Below are 20022 nucleotides of genomic sequence, written 5' to 3'. Positions count from 1 at the left end.
GTTGAAGATTTCTGTTAGTGGCATACGTAGTGTCTCTGCTCCCTCACTAAGGGCCCTCGGAGAGATGTCCGGTCCCACCGTCTTTGAGGTATCAAGGTCACTTAGGAGCTTCTCCACCTCCTCCTCAGTTGTGTGTAATTCATCCAACACTTGTTGATAAATCCCTTGTTGATATATCCCACTGTTTTGTCTTCCCAGTGTCCCTTCAGCCTCCACTGTAAATACTTCCTGAAATCTCATGTTGAGCTCTTCACATACTTCCTGGTCGTTTCTTGTGAGCTCCCCACCTTCTTTCCTAAGCCTGTGTGCGTTAGTTACCAGCTGTCAAAGGCACTTGTCGACAGACACTTGTGTGTGTGTGTGTGTGTGTGTGTGTGTGTGTGTGTGTGTGTGTGTGTGTGTGTGTGTGTGTGTGTGTGTGTGTGTGTGTGTGTGTGTGTGTGTGTGTGTGTGTGTGTGTGTGTGTGTGTGTGTGTGTGTGTGTGTGTGTGTGTGTGTGTGTGTGTGTGTGTGTGTGTGTGTGTGTGTGTGTGTGTGCCTATGTGTTTATGTGTATATTTTTATGTGTGTGTATATTTCTACATTTATGTGTGTGGGTGTTTATGTATGTACTCATAAGTACACACTTGTAGCGTCAAGTGTTGATTCTTATCTCCTGGCCCCGCGTCTTAACTTGCCACTTACGAAATTCACTTTCTTCTATTCCCTTGGACCCATCTTACATACTCTTAAAACTATGCACTGAGACTCCACTACATTTTCACCCAGGTCGTTCAACTTCCAGACCAACCTTAGGCTGAAGAAATACTTCCTGACATTTCTATGCACCATCTGCATCTTTAACTTCCAATTGTGCCCTATTGTAACTGTTTCCCACCGCTCAGCCTTCGCTACCCATCCTGTCAGTTCCTCGTAGTAGTATATATGTTATTTTATCTTTCCTGATTCTTCTGTTCTCTAATGTCATGTTCAGTTGCTTTAATCTCTCATCATAATTCATTATCCTGAGCTATGACACTAGCTTGGTTTCATTCCTTCGCATTTCTCCACCTTAACTTGGTTCATCAGGAGAGGGTTCCATGCTGGTGCATCATACTCCAGAATGGGTCTGACATATGTCGTATAAAGGGCCATGAATGACTTGATATTTCCAAGGCTACTCTTTGATTTGTACACAAGTATTAGCTCACACATGTTTCTTGGTTGGTGTATGCTTTTGGCGATATGCTCGGCAGTATACTCACCCCTGGGTCTTTTTCCTTCAGTGTGGTTCTGCAGCCCCTGCTTCTCTCCCATCTCTCTCTCTCTCTCTCTCTCTCTCTCTCTCTCTCTCTCTCTCTCTCTCTCTCTCTCTCTCTCTCTCTCTCTCTTCTCTCTCTCTCTCTCGCTCTCTCTCTCTCTCTCTCTCTCTCTCTCTCTCTCTCTCTCTCTCTCTCTCTCTCTCTCTCTCTCTCTCTCTCTCTTTTGATCAACTGACTTTATCTCTATGACATTATTATGCTGTACGAATGTGTTCCATACTCGAGTCATCCTGTGTATTTATGATCTCAGATGGAGTGATATTCTGGAGAAGGGTACAGCCAGAGTGAAGTTGCTGCTGGCTGCCCGTCTTGTGGCATAAAAGCTTGTTTCACGCTATCCTCGAAGTGGATCCAAGTGTGGTACTTTGACAATATTGGCCTTGTACATAACAGTAAGCCACCCACATCCCTCCTATGTTGAAGGTTCTGCTGAAATGACAGATCTATCCAGGATGGGTCCAGGCGAGAGATGAGACGTCTTGCTCTGTTCTCTACTCTGTCAAGCAGTCGCAGATGAAAGGGATGGGGCAGGCAAACCAAGAAAGTGGAGCATGCTCAAGGTGTGAGCGTACTTGTGCCTCGTACAGAATCTTGCAACCCCTACTGTCAAGCAGATGCGAGATACGGCGAAGTGCTGTAAGCTTCCTGGCTGCCTTGCTTGCAATATTTACAACATGGTTCTTCATGGTTAGTTTGGAGTCAAATTTCACCCCAAGGATATCAACTTCTCCAGGTGCCAACACCCTCCCATTCATCCTTACTACTGTACCAGCATCATGGTGCCTAGAGACGATCATCATTTGCGTTTTCTCAGGTGCAAATGTTACTTGCCGTCTATTTCCCCAAGCTGATATAGCTCTCAGCTGGTGATTGATGTAGCTTAAAGCAGCTGGCATTTCTTCTCTTGGATAAGTGAATGTCAGTGTACAGTCGTCTGCATATGCATGTGATTCTGGAATGAGATGAAGAAGGTCGTTGAAGTAGACATTCCATAACAATGGTCCCAGCACGCTTCCTTGTGGAACACTTGCCCCAATAGGATGTCTTGCTGATTCCGTTCCATTGAGAACTACATTAGAGTCTACCATGAAGGTAATCACTGAGGAGACATAGCGTAGAGCCTGCAATCCCAGTGCTTGAAGTTTTGCTAAGAGGCCCTGGTGCCACACCCGGTCGAAAGCGCCAGCAATGTCCAGTGCTACCACACAGCTGACTTTGGATTCATCCAGTGACTGGTGCCACTTAGTGGAGAGGTTTAACAACAGATCAGCAGCAGAGTAACCTTTCCTGAAGCCATATTGACGATCACAAAGTAGTGAGTAGTAGTCAAAAAACTCTGTCATTTGTCTTGAGATTATTGTCTCAAAGATCTTACCAGTGATTGACAGGAGTGACACTGGTCTGTAGTTGCTGATTTCTGCTCTGCTCTTCTTTTTGTGAACAGGAACTCTCTCTCTCTCTCTCTCCCGAGTCTATACTCAATATCTAGTCTTCTTCGTCATCCCCCAAATTTTTTAACCTTGCATTTGTTGGGTTTGAATTTGAATATCCATTTGTCTGACAAATTTTGGAGTATGTCCACATCTATTAACAGCCTTTCCTTATCCTCATGGGTTTTTCTTCTCCTGTTTAATTTTACATGTAGAAAGACGTGTTACATTTAACTTTCTCTTCTGGTATGTAACTCATATAAAACCCTATTCGGTATCTTATCCCTTTCTGACATCTCTTCTCGGATAAATACATTTCGTGTCTTTCTCTTACGATAATCTTTAATCCACTGAAGTACATTCCCTGTTATTCCTGTCTGCACTTCAAGTTTTTTCCTCCATCTCTTATAAGGTGGAGAATCAAACGTTTATAATAACAATTCTCTGTGAATGCTCTACCGCTCTCCTGATTATCTGTTCCATACTGATCTAGTTCAGTGCTTTCTGTCTCTTTTCGTAAATACTGGGACTACATTCCAGATGTCTGGTATGTCCTGTATGACTTGTAGATCTTAGTGGGATAGACAGTGCTTCTTCTACAGAATTCATTGTGATGCCTTCTCGGGTCTTATTGCCTCTGATGTGTCCAGATCACCCAAAGGTTTTTTCCACCTGTTTCCCTCTTGTGAAACCAGCACCTGTTGGTGTCCAGTACCTGTCAGTGCACTACTTTCACTTTGGCACCTTGGCACCTTGGCCCTGTGGTGTTGTCTTGTCCATTGAGTAAAACATGTGAGATAAGGTATATGTCCAGTCATAGGATATATTATTAAGGAAATGTTTCTCTACTATTGACTTTGTCAGTCATACGGAGATAACAACAGGCAGAGTTTATATATTGGTAGAGGTAAGATGCAAAGAAGTGATGTACGTACAGAAGGGGGGTAGAGAAATCGGGCTGGCATCAGCTAGTAGGCCAACGATACTTCTCCAAAATTCCAGAGTCGTGATGGGTGAAGAATTAATTTGGGTAGGACTTACGAAACAATAATACTGCCAGAGTTTTGGGCAACTATGTTACGATGGTTGTAATAAAAAATTCTTTCCAGTCATTGTCGTCTAGTTAGTTCTTCTCTGACAACGAGTTTGGCATCGTTAAATTTCCTAAGATGGTTGTAAATATTACGATAAATGACGCACGCTATGTACTGGTTATCCCTAGGGCATACGTTCCAGTGCTCTCTCATACGTTGCTCCAGGCTTTTAGACGTTTCTCCAACATAAACCTTCTCACAACCTCCGCATGGGATCACCCACACACTTGCTTTACTATCAGTAGGTCAAGCAGTTTTCTTCTTGACTAAGCGGACGTACTGGTGGTTGTCTCAGTGTTGCTTCTGGCAAGCTAATACACTTGCCAGGAGCGATGTTAATGTAACCACCATGACTTCCACCATGATAAAAAAAACTTAATCAAGAAGGAAACCGCCAGACCAACCGATTGTAAGCCAGGTGTACGCGATCCCATGCTGAGGTTGCAAAAAAAATTATCTTAGAGCAACGTCTTGAGCAACATATCAGAGAGGACCACAATGCAATCCATGCAGTGGGGATGACTGATACAATGCCTGTGGCATCTATTGTCATACTCACAATCATCTTATGAAATTTAAAGAGTTCAGATTCGTCATCATGATTGACCCAACCAGATGACAATGTCTGGAAAGTGCTTTGATCGTAACCATCAGCACTGTTGTCCAAAACTCTGGCAGCATTACTATTACAGAAATCTTAGCCAGATTAACTATTTACCACCAGGGCACCACAGGTACCTAAATGTTGGAATTTTGGAGTACGGTACCGGTCCTACTGTCCCAGGCCAGCTACGTCTCAACCCCCTGGCTCACAGCTCTACTGGTCTTGCTTCTGCAACTCTACCACAATATAAACTTTGCCTCTGGTTATCTCTATCGGACTGAAGAATCCATTTATGGTGAAATGTTTCCTCAAAATGTCCTAGTACTGCACATGTGTTTTATTTCACATTTATCGGTATTTTATATTACGTATATGACGGTATATCTTCCCTAGTTGAGAACATCTATTTACATCTTTTATTCAAAACTTTGCAGACTTCTTTATCATTTGTTGTGAGCTCTCCTCCTTCCTTCCTCAGACTTTCCTTTTTGTGGTCATTCTTCTGAAGTTACTGAAGTTGCTTCCGTTCTCACAGTGTCACTCAGCCTCTCTGCTCACACCTGCATATTAATTTTTGACTCTTCTGCTCTCTTCTGTGTTCTTATTTTCCCTTCCCTCTCTACATTTTTTCCATGTTCTTGTACTTCTCTTATTATCATCTTTGCATCTTCGATGGAACTTAAGGCCTCTTTTGTTTTTGCCATTTCTCCTTCTAGGCGTCCAGCTTTCCTCTGCATACAAGCACTTAACCACAACTTACTCAATTTGAATCCATTGACTTTCTTTCCGGTCATCTTTCCCACTGTACTCCAATCAGGAATTCTCCCATCCCGTGGAAGTTTTCCCTTCTGAAGTTTGATTTCCGTGCCTAACATCTGCTGATTTTCCCTCAATGTTTAATTCTTCAGGATATTTGAAATTCAACACTGTATGGTAGCTGTCACTCAAAGAGTTTTTTATATATCCAGTCATGATGACTCTTTCTTTTGTCGTTGTATCTTTTCGATGCTGACACATGAAATTCTTAATCACCTCTATCATCATAGCTCTTCACGTGTACTCACCTATTTGTGGTTGCAGGGGTAGAGTCATAGCTCCTGGCCCCCGTGTGTGTGTGTGTGTGTGTGTGTGTGTGTGTGTGTGTGTGTGTGTGTGTGTGTGTGTGTGTGTGTGTGTGTGTGTGTGTGTGTGTATATGTGTGTGTGTGTGTTTGTGTGTGTGTGTGTGTGTGTGTGTGTGTGTGTGTGTGTGTGTGTGTGTATGTGTGTGTGTGTGTGTGTGTGTGTGTGTGTGTGTGTGTGTGTGTGTGTGTGTATATATGTGTGTGTGTGTTTGTGTGTGTGTGTGTGTGTGTGTGTGTGTGTGTGTATATGTGTGTGTGTGTGTGTGTGTGTGTGTGTGTGTGTGTATATATATGTGTGTGTGTGTTTGTGTGTGTGTGTGTGTGTGTGTGTGTGTGTGTGTGTGTGTGAGTGTGTGTGTGTGTGTGTGTGTGTGTGTGTGTGTGTGTGTGTGTGTGTGTGTGTGTGTGTGTGTGTGTGTTTTGCATCCAGCACTATACAGCAACACACCAGAAGAGACAGATCATCTCTGGACGCCTCTGTCTTCCCCACCACCTGCGTGCCTGCGAGGGCCGCACTGGCCGACTCCTGGCCTTCGTTCTACTCTTTACCCGGTGCGTCTTGGCAATACGATGGAATAGTAGCTAATATGTTCACTAGTACTCCCAGAAGTAGCTCACCCAACTCCCGAGGAAATATGGCCTAAGAGATGGTCAAAAGAATCACATTTGGGTTCTATTTGGGCTCTGTCCAAATGGAACTACCGGGACTTACTAAGACGTACCGGAGCATGTTTTGATAACGCACACATTCTCAGATCTCTCTCTCTCTCTCTCATATATTATTTTGCTGCCGTGCCCTGTGCCTGGAGCATCTACAACTATCCGCACCTAACTACTCCGTTTCTCCTCACAATCACCGTCACAACTATTCACCAAGGAAGCGGAATCTTCATAAAAGCACACTGAACGACGACAATCTTTTTCCCTCAGGAGGCGGTAAGCTCAGGGAAACACTGTATCGATGCATGTCACACCAAGCTGCACCAGGTGTCCTTCAATATTATCTAGAACTCACGAAATCGTAATGACACGATGGCAACAAACCATACCACGGACGGGGGTAGAACCCGCGATCAGTGAGTCTCAAAACTCTGGCTAACGAGTCGGTCTGGAGTTTTCGGACTCTGGTAGCGGGTTCTAACCCCGCCCGTGGTATGGTTTATCTAGAACTCACGACAAACAGAGGATCAAAAACGCATGCATCATGCACTCGCAACTCAGACACGAAGAAATAAAAGGATATCCATATTTGTTTATGTCTAAAGGTTACTATTCCTTTACAGGTGAAATATATTAGATATTGACATATAGTTATGGTTGGAAAAAATATATTAAGATATAACAAAGTTATGTCGTTATCAACGCAGTAATATTCAGTTCCACAAGGAGTTTGTATTTCTCGGCTCCAGTTTGTCTTTTGAAATGCCAAGAAACAAATGTGAATCCGTTTAATTTCTCAACTTTTGTTTAGATTTACGATTACAATTATACTAGCGACCGAGTCCCTTGTCATAACCTAATCAACCGTGTTACGTTGTACTCAATTTGAGCAGCAAAGACCCTTATTTCTCTATCTCAGAATGAAGTTAAAATACGACTGTTTTCTCCCTATTTAATAGCAATTTTTGCAACTGTTTCTCTGTTCGCTAAGGTTAACCTTCAATTTCCAATAGGAAGATTAACTACAGTAATCCTTGTTACAGGTGTCTCTGGCAGTGATGCAGAAAGAGCTCTACGAGACAGCGATGGGGCGTGGGCAAATCTACTCGCTATATCCAAGGCCCAGTCAAGAGCAAATGTTTACCCCAGGACAAGTGGGACCTCTCGCAATCGCTTCCTCAAAGTTGTGCGACAGACGGTCCTAGCTGCGCCCCAATCCATGCCAAATGCCATTGAGGAACCTTCATCATAAGCGCCCTTAGAACCACACATCCACCAAGCCCACCAACCTCCTGAGCCAAACCAAAGTGTATATGCTCCTTTTCACACATATCTTTCGTCAGACTACATCCCCGGACTTCCAAACCCATATATTTAGATGGTAGTGATGGTATGTTCGTCAGAAAAGAGGAAAGTGTCCCCTGAGGCTGGTCATGTCTCTTGATGACCTACTCAGTACTAAGCTGCTGGCTAGATTTTTCACCTCCATTCAATATATAAAGGATCACCACGTAGTGTCCTAGAATATATCCCTAGGTTATATCTATGAACTACACACCTTCACCCAGACTCACCTCACCCTTTCCGAGGCTCGTTCATCCACCAGGCGTTAGTAGTATTGTTTATGGATCTTTACATGACTGAAAAGACATCACATAGCCAATTAATTAATTATTATAATTAGCATAACCAAATAAAAAAATATTAAAACAAAATATGACCAAAATATTAAAGAAATTTAATAGCAACACAGTAAAAACGACTTAAAAAATTCGCAAAACAGAGGATATTAATCAGCAAAAATATATGTAGATTTAAATCAGGAAAACAGGGATATACAAATTAGAGAGTTAAATTATTTGAAAAAAATATGACTGACTTGGGAATTGTATGGAATGATGAGACAAATAAAAATGTAAATAAATGGCATATGATAACCCAAAAATAAAAAAATCCGAGAAGTACGTACATTTATGCAAAACAAATGGAAGAAACCTATGTATATGAGATCAACTAGAGCAAAACCAAGAAAAATAAAGGAATGACCAGGACAAATAAGGAGACAGATCAAAATTGCAGTTGTAAACATTCGAACGCTATTGTAACATCAACAGAGGCAAAACCTTCATTAATTATTTTAAGCTTTGATCTCCTTAAGAGAGGTTCCTTGATGCCAATGAGAAGCTATTGAACCGAGGTTCCTTGATGCCAATGAGAAGCTATTGAACCGAGGTTCCTTGATGCCAATGAGAAGCTATTGAACCGAGGTTCCTTGATGCCAATGAGAAGCTATTGAACCGAGGTTCCTTGATGCCAATGAGAAGCTATTGAACCGAGGTTCCTTGATGCCAATGAGAAGCTCTTGAGCCGAGGTTCCTTGATGCCAATGAGAAGCTATTGAACCGAGGTTCCTTGATGCCAATGAGAAGCTCTTGAGCCGAGGTTCCTTGATGCAAATGAGAAGCTCTTGAGCCGAGGATCCTTGATGCCAATGAGAAGCTCCTGAGCCGAGGTACCTTGATGCCAATGAGAAGCTCTTGAGCCGAGGTTCCTTGATGCCAATGAGAAGCACTTGAGCCGAGGTTCCTTGATGCCAAAGAGAAGCTCTTGAGCCGAGGTTCCTTGATGCCAGTGAGAAGCTCTTGAACCATGGTTCCTTGATGCCAATGAGAAGTTCTTGAGCCGAGGTTCCTTGATGCAAATGAGAAGCTCTTGAGCCGAGGATCCTTGATGCCAATGAGAAGCTCTTGAGCCGAGGTTCCTTGATGCCAGTGAGAAGCTCTTGAGCCGAGGTTCCTTGATGCCAATGATAAGCTCTTGAGCCGAGGTTCTTTGATGCCAATGAGAAGCTCTTGAGCCGAGGTTCCTTGATGCAAATGAGAAGTTCTTGAGCGGAGGTACCTTGATGCCAATGAGAAGCTCTTGAGCCGAGGTACCTTGATGCCAATGAGAAACTCTTGAGCCGAGGTTCCTTGATGCCAATGAGAAACTCTTGAACCGAGGTTCTTTCATGCCAATGAGAAACTCTTGAGCCGAGGTTCCTTGATGCCAATCAGAAGCTCTTGAGTCGAGGTTCCTTGATGCCAATGAGAAGCTCTTGAACCATGGTTCCTTGATGCCAATGAGAAGTTCTTGAGCCGAGGTTCCTTGATGCCAATGAGAAGCTCTTGAACCATGGTTCCTTGATGCCAATGAGAAGTTCTTGAGCCGAGGTTCCTTGATGCCAATGAGAAGCTCTTGAACCATGCTTCCTTGATGCCAATGTGAAGCTCTTGAGCCGAGATTACTTGATGCCAAGGAGAAGCTCTTGAGATGAGGTTCCTTGATGCCAATGAAAAGCTCTTGAACCGAGGTTCCTTGATGCCAATGAGAAGCTCTTGAACCGAGGTTCCTTGATGCCAATGAGAAGCTCTTGAGCCGAGGTTTCTTAATGCCAATGAGAAGCTCCTGAACCGAGGTTCCTTGATGCCAATGAGAAGTTCTTGAGCCGAGGTTCCTTGAAGCCAATGAGAAGTTCTTGAGTCGAGGTTCCTTGATCCCAATGAGAAACTCTTCAGCCGAGGTTCCTTGATGCCAATGAGAAGTTCTTGAGATGAGGTTCCTTGATGCCAATGAGAAGCTCTTGAACCGAAGTTTTTTTATGCCAATGAAAAGCTCTTGAGATGAGGTTCCTTGATGCCAATGAGAAGCTCTTGAGCCGAGGTTCTATGATGCCAATGATAAGCTCTTGAGATGAGATTCCTTGATGCCAATGAGAAGCTCCTGAACCGAGGTTCCTTGATGCCAATGAGAAGCTCTTGAACCGAGGTTCCTTGATGCCAATGAGAAGCTCTTGAACCGAGGTTCCTTGATGCCAATGAGAAGCTCTTGAGCCGAGGTTCCTTAATGCCAATGAGAAGCTCCTGAACCGAGGTTCCTTGATGCCAATGAGAAGCTCTTGAGCCGAGGTTCCTTGATGCCAATGAGAAACTCTTGAGCCTAGGTTCCTTGATGCCAGTGAGAAGCTCTTGAGTCGAGGCTCCTTCATGACAATGAGAAGCTCTTGAGTCGAGGATCCTTGATGCCAATGAGAAGATCTTGAGATGAGGTTCCTTGATGCCAATGAGAAGCTCTTGACTCGTGGTTCCTTGATGCCAGTGAGAAGCTCTTGAACCGTGGTTCTTTGATGAAAATGAGAAACTCTTGAGCCGAAGTTCCTTGATGCCAATGATTAGCTCTTAATTCGAGGTTCCTTGATGCCAATGAGAAGCTCTTGAACCATGGTTCCTTGATGCCAATGAGAAGCTCTTGAGTCAAGGTTCCTTGTTCCTAATGAGAAGCTCTTGAACCATGGTTCCTTGATGCCAATGAGAAGCTCTTGAGTCGAGGTTCCTTGATGCCAAATGAGAACCTCTTGAGCCGAGGTTTCTTGATGCCAATGAGAAACTCTTGAGCCGAGGTACCTTGATGCCAATGAGAAGCTCTTGAGTCGAGGTTCCTTGATGTAAATGAGAAGCTCTTGAGTCGAGGTTTCTTGATGCCAATGAAACACTCTTGAGCCGAGGTTCCTTGATGCCAATGAGAAGCTCTTGAGTCAAGGTTCCTTGATGCCAATGAGAAGCTCTTGAACCATGGTTCCTTGATGCCAATGAAAAGCTCTTGAGCCGAGGTTCCTTGATGCCAATGAGAAGCTCTTGAGTCAAGGTTCCTTGATGCCAATGAGAAGCTCTTGAACCATGGTTCCTTGATGCCAATGAGAAGCTCTTGAGTCAAGGTTCCTTGATCCTAATGAGAAGCTCTTGAAGCATGGTTCCTTGATGCCAATGAGAAGCTCTTGAGTCGAGGTTCCTTGATGCCAAATGAGAACCTCTTGAGCCGAGGTTTCTTGATGCCAATGAGAAACTCTTGAGCCGAGGTACCTTGATGCCAATGAGAAGTTCTTGAGTCGAGGTTCCTTGATGTAAATGAGAAGCTCTTGAGTCGAGGTTTCTTGATGCCAATGAGACACTCTTGAGCCGAGGTTCCTTGATGCCAATGAGAAGCTCTTGAGTCAAGGTTCCTTGATGCCAATGAGAAGCTCTTGAACCATGGTTCCTTGATGCCAATGAAAAGCTCTTGAGCCGAGGTTCCTTGATGCCAATGAGAAGCTCTTGAGTCAAGGTTCCTTGATGCCAATGAGAAGCTCTTGACTCGAGGTTCCTTGATGCCAATGAGAAACTCTTGAGCCGAGGTTCCTTGATACCAATGAGAAGCTCTTGAGTCGCGGTTCCTTGATGTCAATGAGAAGCTCTTGAGTCGAGGTTCTTTGATGCCAATGAGAAACTCTTGAGCCGATGCTCCTTGATGCCAATGAGAAACTCTTGAATCAAAGTTCCTTGATGCCAATGAAAAGCTCTTGAACCATGGTTCCTTGATGCCAATGAGAAGTTCTTGGGCCGAGGTTCTTTGATGCCAATGAGAAGCTCTTTTTCCGAGGTTCCTTGATGCCAATGAGAAGCTCTTGAGTCGAGGTTCCTTGATGCCAATGAGAAGCTCTTGAGTCGCGGTTCCTTGATGCTAATGAGAAGTTCTTGAGTCGAGGTTCCTTGATGCCAATGAGAAGCTCTTGAACCAAGGTTCTTTGATGCCATTGAGAAACTCTTGAGCCGAGGCTCCTTGATGCCAATGAGAAACTCTTGAATCAAGGTTCCTTGATGCCAATGAAAAGCTCTTGAACCATGGTTCCTTGATGCCAATGAGAAGTTCTTGAGCCGAGGTTCTTTGATGCCAATGAGAATCTCTTGAGCCGAGGTTCCTTGATGCCAATAAGAAACTCTTGAGCCGAGGTTCCTTGATGCCAATGAGAAACTCTTGAGCCATGGTTCCTTGATGCCAATGAGAAGTTCTTGAGCCGAGGTTCCTTGATGCCAATGAGAAACTCTTGAGCCATGGTTTCTTGATGCCAATGAGAAGTTCTTGAGCCGAGGTTCCTTGACGCCAATGAGATGCTCTTGAGTCGAGGTTCCTTGATGCCAATGAGAAACTCTTGAGCCGAGGTTCCTTGATGCCAATGATAAGCTCTTGAGTCGAGGTTCCTTGATGCTAATGAGAAACTCATGAACCATGGTTCCTTGATGCCAATGAGAAGTTCTTGAGCCGAGGTTCCTTGATGCCAATGAGAAGCTCTTGAGTCGAGGTTCCTTGATGCAAATGAGAAACTCATGAACCATGGTTCCTTGATGCCAATGAGAAGTTATTGAGCCGAGGTTACTTGATGCCAGTGAGAAGTTCTTGAGCCGAGGTTCCTTGATGCCAATGAGAAGCTCTTGAGCCGAGGTTTCTTGATGCCAATGAGAAGCTCTTGAGCCGAGGTTCCTTGATGCCAATGAGAAACTCTTGAGCCGAGGTTCCTTGATGCCAATGAGAAACTCTTGAGCCGAGGTTCCTTGATGCCAATGAGAAGTTCTTGAGTAGAGGTTCCTTGATGCCAATGAGAAGCTTTTGAACCATGGTTTCTTGATGCCAATGAGAAGCTCTTGAGTCGAGGTTCCTTGATGCCAATGAGAAACTCTTGAGCCGAGGTTCCTTGATGCCAATGATAAGCTCTTGAATCGAGGTTCCTTGATGCAAATGAGAAACTCATGAACCATGGTTCCTTGATGCCAATGAGAAGTTCTTGAGCCGAGGTTCCTTGATGCCAATGAGAAGCTCTTGAGACGAGGTTCCTTGATGCCAATGAGAAGCTCTTGAGCCGAGGTTCCTTGATGCCAATGAGAAACTCTTGAGCCGAGGTTCCTTGATGCCAATGATAAGCTCTTGAGTCGAGGTTCCTTGATGCAAATGAGAAACTCATGAACCATGGTTCCTTGATGCCAATGAGAAGTTCTTGAGCCGAGGTTCCTTGATGCCAATGAGAAGCTCTTGAGACGAGGTTCCTTGATGCCAATGAGAAGCTCTTTAGCCGAGGTTCCTTGGTGCCAATGAGAAGCTCTTGAGCCGAGGTTCCTTGATGTCAATGAGAGGTTCATGAACCGAAGTTCCTTGATGTCAATGAGAAACTCTTGAGCCGAGGTTCCTTGATGCCAATGAGAAGCTCTTGAGCCGAGGTTCCTTGATGCCAATGAGAAGCTCTTGAGTCGAAAAAATGAACCTACCCTCCCCATGAATTGAGCATGACTGCCACCCATTCCCCATGCGCTGTATGACCCCTATGGGTTTTGCGTTTTCGAATGACCGTAACAACAATTATTTTGCATTACTAAGAAAGAAAAAATAAAATAACACCGATGAAGAGAAAGAAAAAACCGAATAATTATGTTAAAAGCTGATGGAGTAACGATGTCAACAATGAAGAGAAAGTCCGTAAGACGGACTTCTTAAAAGATGTCAGTAATATAAAGAAAGAAGGAGATTGCAAGGATATGATATAGAGGATTTATTAAAGAAGGGATAAACTTAATTATATGGAAAATGTGTAAAAAACTAAGTCTTGAAAGAAAGTAGCTTTAGCATTTTTTCTCTCCATGGTAAGTTTTAGTTTAATATGTTTATTAATCACCCCATACCCATCCTGTGGGTGGTAGTCAAAAGATTACAGAGGTACATAATTGGTCTAGGGACTGGACTCCAAAGTTTTGATAGCTGAACAAGTTACAGAGGTAATGAACTAGATCTGGTCACGATCATAACAAATTACAAAGGTAATGAGCTCCAGGTAGAGCTGGTCACACTCATGACAAGTGTGGCATGCAAAGAGTACGTAACCTTTATTCGGCGCATGTACACATCCTCATTTACAGGTTATCTCCCCAACCAGCGAACCAGGTTGCTAAGAGTTGATGATGGGGCCCCGTCGTTCAACTAGTGACCAGGTTCTACCCAATAAGAAGATGGTTTTGGCAATCGCAGAGGTTGTGGGTACCGCTATCCTGTCTGCCCTTGTCATTCCCATTCTAGAGCTGGTTGAAGCAAGTCAATGTGACCTGACCTGACTAGGTTGGGTGCATTGGCTTAAGCCGGTAGGAGACTTGGACCTACCTCGCATGGGCCAGTAGGCCTTCTGCAGTGTTCCTTCGTTCTTATGTTCTTATGTTCTATTTCTGCCTTGCTTACCGAGGAGTGCACTATACTTATCACTGTACATAGTGTACATATTGCTGTTCTAAATTGGTGAAGGATAATATAAGTCTAAACTTTTCTGCTGTGTTTATTTTGCTCCCATTACACCCGGGATAACAGGCCATTTGGAATCCTGGGTTGTAATAACAAGTTACAAGGGTAATGAGTCATAAACACGTCCATACATGGTTACAATCATGAACAAATTACAGAGTAATGAGCAATTAACAAACATTCTGAGGAGTACAGCCATTGCCCCAACAACAGATGTTGCTAGGTACCTGTCCATGGTAAGAGCATCAAACATCCTGGTTATTTACTATACAACGATGCCGAACACCGTCAATAAATATAGATCAAAACTAGATGTCGGTCGTATGTGTTACATATGTGTCTAATTTATCAACTTGTCGGTTCTCTGAACCATTCATCTACATTCCTGCCAGAAACAGCAACATCTTGGGATCTTAATACAGGTGATTCTTCACTTGCCTAAACCTTTCGGCACGACCTACTTCCACATTGGTCAAATGTGACATCACCTAAGACTGCTGCACCTCTCCTGCCTACAGTATATAAGCCACTTCTTCGCACACATGCTGTATTCTTTTCTCGATTGATGGACTGATTTCATCGACTCAAGGCTGAGGGACTGATCACCTTAAAACTCCTCCTGTCTTTCACCATACAAAGGAGGTATGCTCATTAAAGATACTTAAGTGTTACACATGTGTTTAATTGATAAACTTGTTGTATTACGTATTTCTATGTTTATAGTCAATTGGGTGAGTATAAGTGTGAATTGTGGTGAATCACAGATATCGAGGGGAGGTCTAGGTTGTTTTTTTATGCGTGTATGATACAAGAGAATAGGCGTTTTTCATGTAGTCAGAGGACGGTGGGGTGTCAGGGAGATAAGATGTTTTCTAACGGTAGTTTTGAAAGTGATGGTTGTGTCTGCAGTTCTAGGGTTTTCAGGTAGGGTGTTCCAGAATTTTTGTATAGGTTTAGCTGGACATGGGGAATTTCATACAGATGTTTGTGTCTGGTGTTGTGCCTGTGGGTTCTGTCACAACTATCAAGAAAGTGTTTTAGGTCAGGGTTAACATTGGAATTTAAGATTCTGTAAATGTAGGTTGCACAGTAGTAAGTGTGGACGTTCTGTACAGTAAGTTTAGATCTATGAAGAGTGGGGCTGTTCCCTAGGATTGGATTACGTGATTATTCTTACTGCGGCTTTTTTGTTGGGTTATTATTGGCTTTAGGTGTGTTGCTGCAGTTGATCCCCAAGCACAAATAGCATAGGTGAGGTAGGGATAATTGAGTGAATGGTATAGTGTGAGAAGGGCAGATTGTGGCATGTAGTATCATATCTTGGAGAGGATTCCAACCTTTTTGGATACTTTTTTTATGCGTTGGATATGGGTGCTGAAATTCAGGTTGCTCTAGAGGTGCAGGCCTAGGAATTTACCCTCATTATGTCTGGCAATAAGAGTGTTGTCGATCTTAATGTTAAGTTGTGAAACATCTGCTCTGTTACCAAACATAATAAGTGTTAAGGGTAAGTTTATTGGCTGTCATCCAAGTAGATATTTTGAGTAGCTCCTCTTTAACAATGGTGTTGAGGGTGGCAAGATTTGGTTGGGAGATGACATAAGTCGTGTCGTCATCGAAGAGAATGGGTTTCAGGTGTTGTGGTGCGTTGTGAAGTTCATTGACGTATAAGAGGAAGAGCAGGGGACCAAGGACACTTCCCTGTGGCACTCCAGCATCAAGTGGCCGTATTGACGAGGCTGTGTCTTTAATGGTGACATATTGATACCTATTAGTAAGGTAGAATTTGAAATATGCAAGTGCATGGCCTCTTATACGATAATGGTCAAGTTTGTGGAGTAGGATGCCATGATCTATTGTGTCAAAAGCTTTTCTTAGGTCAATAAGTCCTAATGGATATTCTTTATTTTCCAGTGCTGTGTAAAGCAGATCTAGCATTTTTACAATTGCATCATTAGTGCTTTTATCTTTTCTGAAGCCAAATTGGCAGGGGTTGTGTATGCTTTGTGCTGTTATAAATGAATATTATTTCTTGTGCACGAGCTTCTCGAAGTTTTTCGATAGCAATGGTAAATTTGATATTGGCCTATAGTTGCTTACATTTGTAGGGTCACCACATTTATGTATTGGTGTAACACTTCCTGTCTCGAGTAGTGTCGGGAAAGTACTAGTTTATAGTGACTTGTTAAAAAGTAACGAAATAGCATGCAAAAGGACATAGGCCACTCGCTTGTACAATAATGGTGGGACTTGAGACAGGTGGCTTCAGTAGGCTCAGTAGGTGCTAGATAGAAGGAGTTTGGGAAATTCCCATCTAAATAATCATTTGCATAGGCGTTGATACCTGGGATTTTACTCGCGAGATTAGATCCTATGGTTGAGAAGAAGTCATTTATCTTGCTAACTGTATCACTGGGATGCAGTGGTGTTTCGTTCGATTTAGGTAGGACAATATCCTTAGTTTTTTTTCAGTTTGTGGGTGCCCAGAATCTGAGAGAGTGTTTTCCAGGTCTTTTTTCTATCTCCTCTTGTTTCAGTGAATCTGTTGGAGTAGTACAATTGTTTGGCGTTTCTTATTAGTTTGGTGAGAACTGATGAATAGCATTTAAGAATATCTTTGTGCATTAAGCCCTGTGTTACAAAAAACGCGACTTCTAATAAGCATAGAGATCTCCAGTGAATACTAGAAAGGACTGCCCTTCTAGCATTCAGCCTGTTACTGGGTTTTCGTAACAAGTAGTCAGAATCCTTGTCCAATTATCCATTGCAATTCAATAAGAATTATTAGTGCTTCAGGATTACAACTGGTAGGCTACTAACTAGAGAAATTAAAATTTATTAAGTTCATTAATAATAATGTCTAGAGGTATAAGATCAAAGTAAATTAAATTAATCAATTGAATATAATATAGGATACAAGTTCCTACACTTCTCTCGTGTACAGTATTATTGTGCTGAAGGCACATATCACATTTATACGTCTTAAGTACCGTCTGGTACATTAACATTTAATAAGATATTACAAATATGTATAAGAAAGTTTGTGTGTATGTGTGTAAGTGCTCTAAGTAGTTCACTATGTCTCAAGACTCGACTAGACTTAAACCAGTGAATGACAAAGTCCTCACATCAACTAACTTCTTGACCACCTAGCAATCAGAACAGCTTGCTTGAACAATAAAACGACTGATAAGCCGAACAACAATATAACAAGCAACTGCGACACAGAATCAGGAACAAGGAGATAATATAACGACACTAAGTAGGGACCATCTGCAGATCCTCGACAAGTCACCAAACTCCCATACTACTGAATCTAAGTTCAGCATAAGAAAATCCCTGACTGTGACAGTACACAGATACCCATACAAATTAGGCCAGAAGCTACAGCTCAGGACCTGAGTTGCTCAGAGTGTCTATTCGACACACAACCTCAGTACAATGTCTAAAATCACTAAGTCTAGACAATGTTCTGTGAACAGTTCTACAGAACCAACAACATGAAAGCGAGAGAGACGATCTTCCAACAAGGGCCAATAAGGAAGAGTTAGGTACGTCTTGTCAGGAATACGTCCAGCCACCAAGAGAGTCTAGCCCAGACTGACTACTTCTGGCGAGGTGTGAACCCCCCCCGATCACGTGATTGCTCTGTGGACAGTTGCTGCCCAGCAACACCGAGAAGCCGGCAGAGTAACGAGCCACGAGCGATAATTACAGTAGTTAGACAATCAAGACTTGAACTATGAGTACATAATAATAATATATGAATGTTACATCTTGCCTAACAACATAACTAAGTCAAATAATAATATAAAGCAAAATATTTACGATTTAGCTATTATCGCAAATGTAAGCAATATAAAATTATATGAAAAGGTAATATACATTATATACATTGTGACCCATTCAGGGGTTGCAACACCCCCCCAACACGACAAACGGTCGCACTAGGAGTTGCGTTAATGTCTTTCACATTATTACTGATTACTCATGTCACTTTAATAATACAATTTAATATAAAAATAAATCAGAGTCACTCTTGTGCCAAGCACTTCTATAATTTCAGTGTCTATATCACTAAGATATGCCCCTGGTACTAGGGCAGTACACAGTATCGTATCTCTGCATACTCATGGTTATGTACATCAGTGTAGAGACAGGATAGCGTAGACAAGCATGACACATTGAGGCTCAATCATAGTAGTGGAGACTGCATATGAACAATAGTCTTGTGCGATAGACAGGAGTCGGCATTCCACTCTTAAGTAGTGGAGATGGAATGCAAGGCAGTATGGACATCTGTGCATGAGGAAGCTTAAGGAGTATAGTGATGGGGGGTCTGTGGCAGGAGTGTTCCGCCAGTCAGTAATATCGCCCACACAACACTACACACTCAACACTCAGCTTCTGTCTCCAACTGTCTCCTCACACATATATCTCCACTACTGTGAATATATAAATAGATTAATTAGACATGACATGAGTATACATAATTAACATGGGCTGGAGAGATTACATTACTTTACTGAATTTTACATAGCAAGTAACAAAAGATATTTGGGCATAAAATTACATTAATTTAAATGTAACTGATAATTAAGGATGTGACAGAGCATCAGCAATTACATTACAATGACCACTGATATGTTGTATACTAATAGAGTATGGTTGGATTCTGAGAGCCCACCTCATGATCCTAGCATTTTTACTCTTCATTGTGTTTATGTAGGTGAGTGGATTGTGGTCTGAAAAAACGTTAATTTTAAATGGGGAAGTACCCAAATACACATCAAAATGTTCCAAGGACACCACAAGAGCTATAGCCTCTTTCTCAATAGCGGCATAATTTTTTCTGGTGTCGTTTGAGCTTAGATAAATAGTAACATATAGAATGGAGAATATCAGTGGATGTTGACTGTTGGAGCAGCACAGCACCCACTGCACAACCACTTGCATCTATATGTAAAAAGAAGGGAAGAATGAAATTAGGACTCCTTACAAGAACAGAGGAAAGCAGACGCTTCAACCTTTTGAATGAGTCTGAACAATCTTTAGTCCAGATGAACTGAACTTTGCTACTAATGAACATAGTGAGAGGTGTAGGTGGAGGTGTGAGTGCTGGCTTGCCTGTCATTTGACGCACGTGGCAACGTCACACATGATCAGCTACTGTTTCCTTCATTTTAGGCCAAGTAAAATGTTTTGCCAGTTTACCAAGTGTCTTCCTGACACCCAAATGTCCTCCAATGGGACTATTGTGAGCAAAATCAATGGCTTGTTCACGAAATGTAACTGGTAACACTACAAGATGCTTGACTGTGGTGGAAGCACTATCAGCTGACAACTTACATGTATTTTTCTCCATCAGTACACCATTACTATAATAGTAACAATTATCGAGATCCTTTACTTCACCCTGAGTAACTGCTATATCTCTCAGTTTTTCCAGTGACTGATCAACAAACTGATCCTTGATTAAATCATCATGAGTTAGAAATTTAACGTCAGTTGTGTCCTGACTAAGACGATGACTGGGGGAGTCAGTGTTAATGATCCTGGGCGCAGAGTGTCACTAAACAATATATTCAAGCCCAAATCATTGTCATCCACTAACTCAACAGGAGACAAGGATGGTTGTTGAATCTTTGACATAGCTCTAGTAATTGCGCTGAGAGGAAAT

The 20022-nt window shown here is 42.6% G+C and overlaps 1 protein-coding gene across 1 annotated transcript in view; it reads left to right on the top strand.

Annotated features, from left to right (window-relative positions):
* Positions 1-8110, top strand: part of LOC128695221 (potassium channel subfamily K member 13-like) — a 699428-nt gene extending 691318 nt beyond the window's left edge. The window contains exon 8 of the mRNA XM_070091527.1: positions 7256-8110. Within this exon, the coding sequence (XP_069947628.1) occupies positions 7256-7417 (162 nt within the window). The 3' untranslated portion in view covers positions 7418-8110. The remainder of the gene's footprint in view (positions 1-7255) is intronic.
* Positions 8111-20022: the final 11912 nt, after the last annotated feature.

This window comes from Cherax quadricarinatus, chromosome 35, assembly GCF_038502225.1.
Source record: "Cherax quadricarinatus isolate ZL_2023a chromosome 35, ASM3850222v1, whole genome shotgun sequence".
NCBI classification, from domain to species: Eukaryota; Metazoa; Arthropoda; class Malacostraca; order Decapoda; family Parastacidae; genus Cherax; species Cherax quadricarinatus.
The sequence above is the reverse complement of the archived record's forward strand: the minus strand, read 5'-3'. Positions and strand labels throughout refer to the sequence as shown.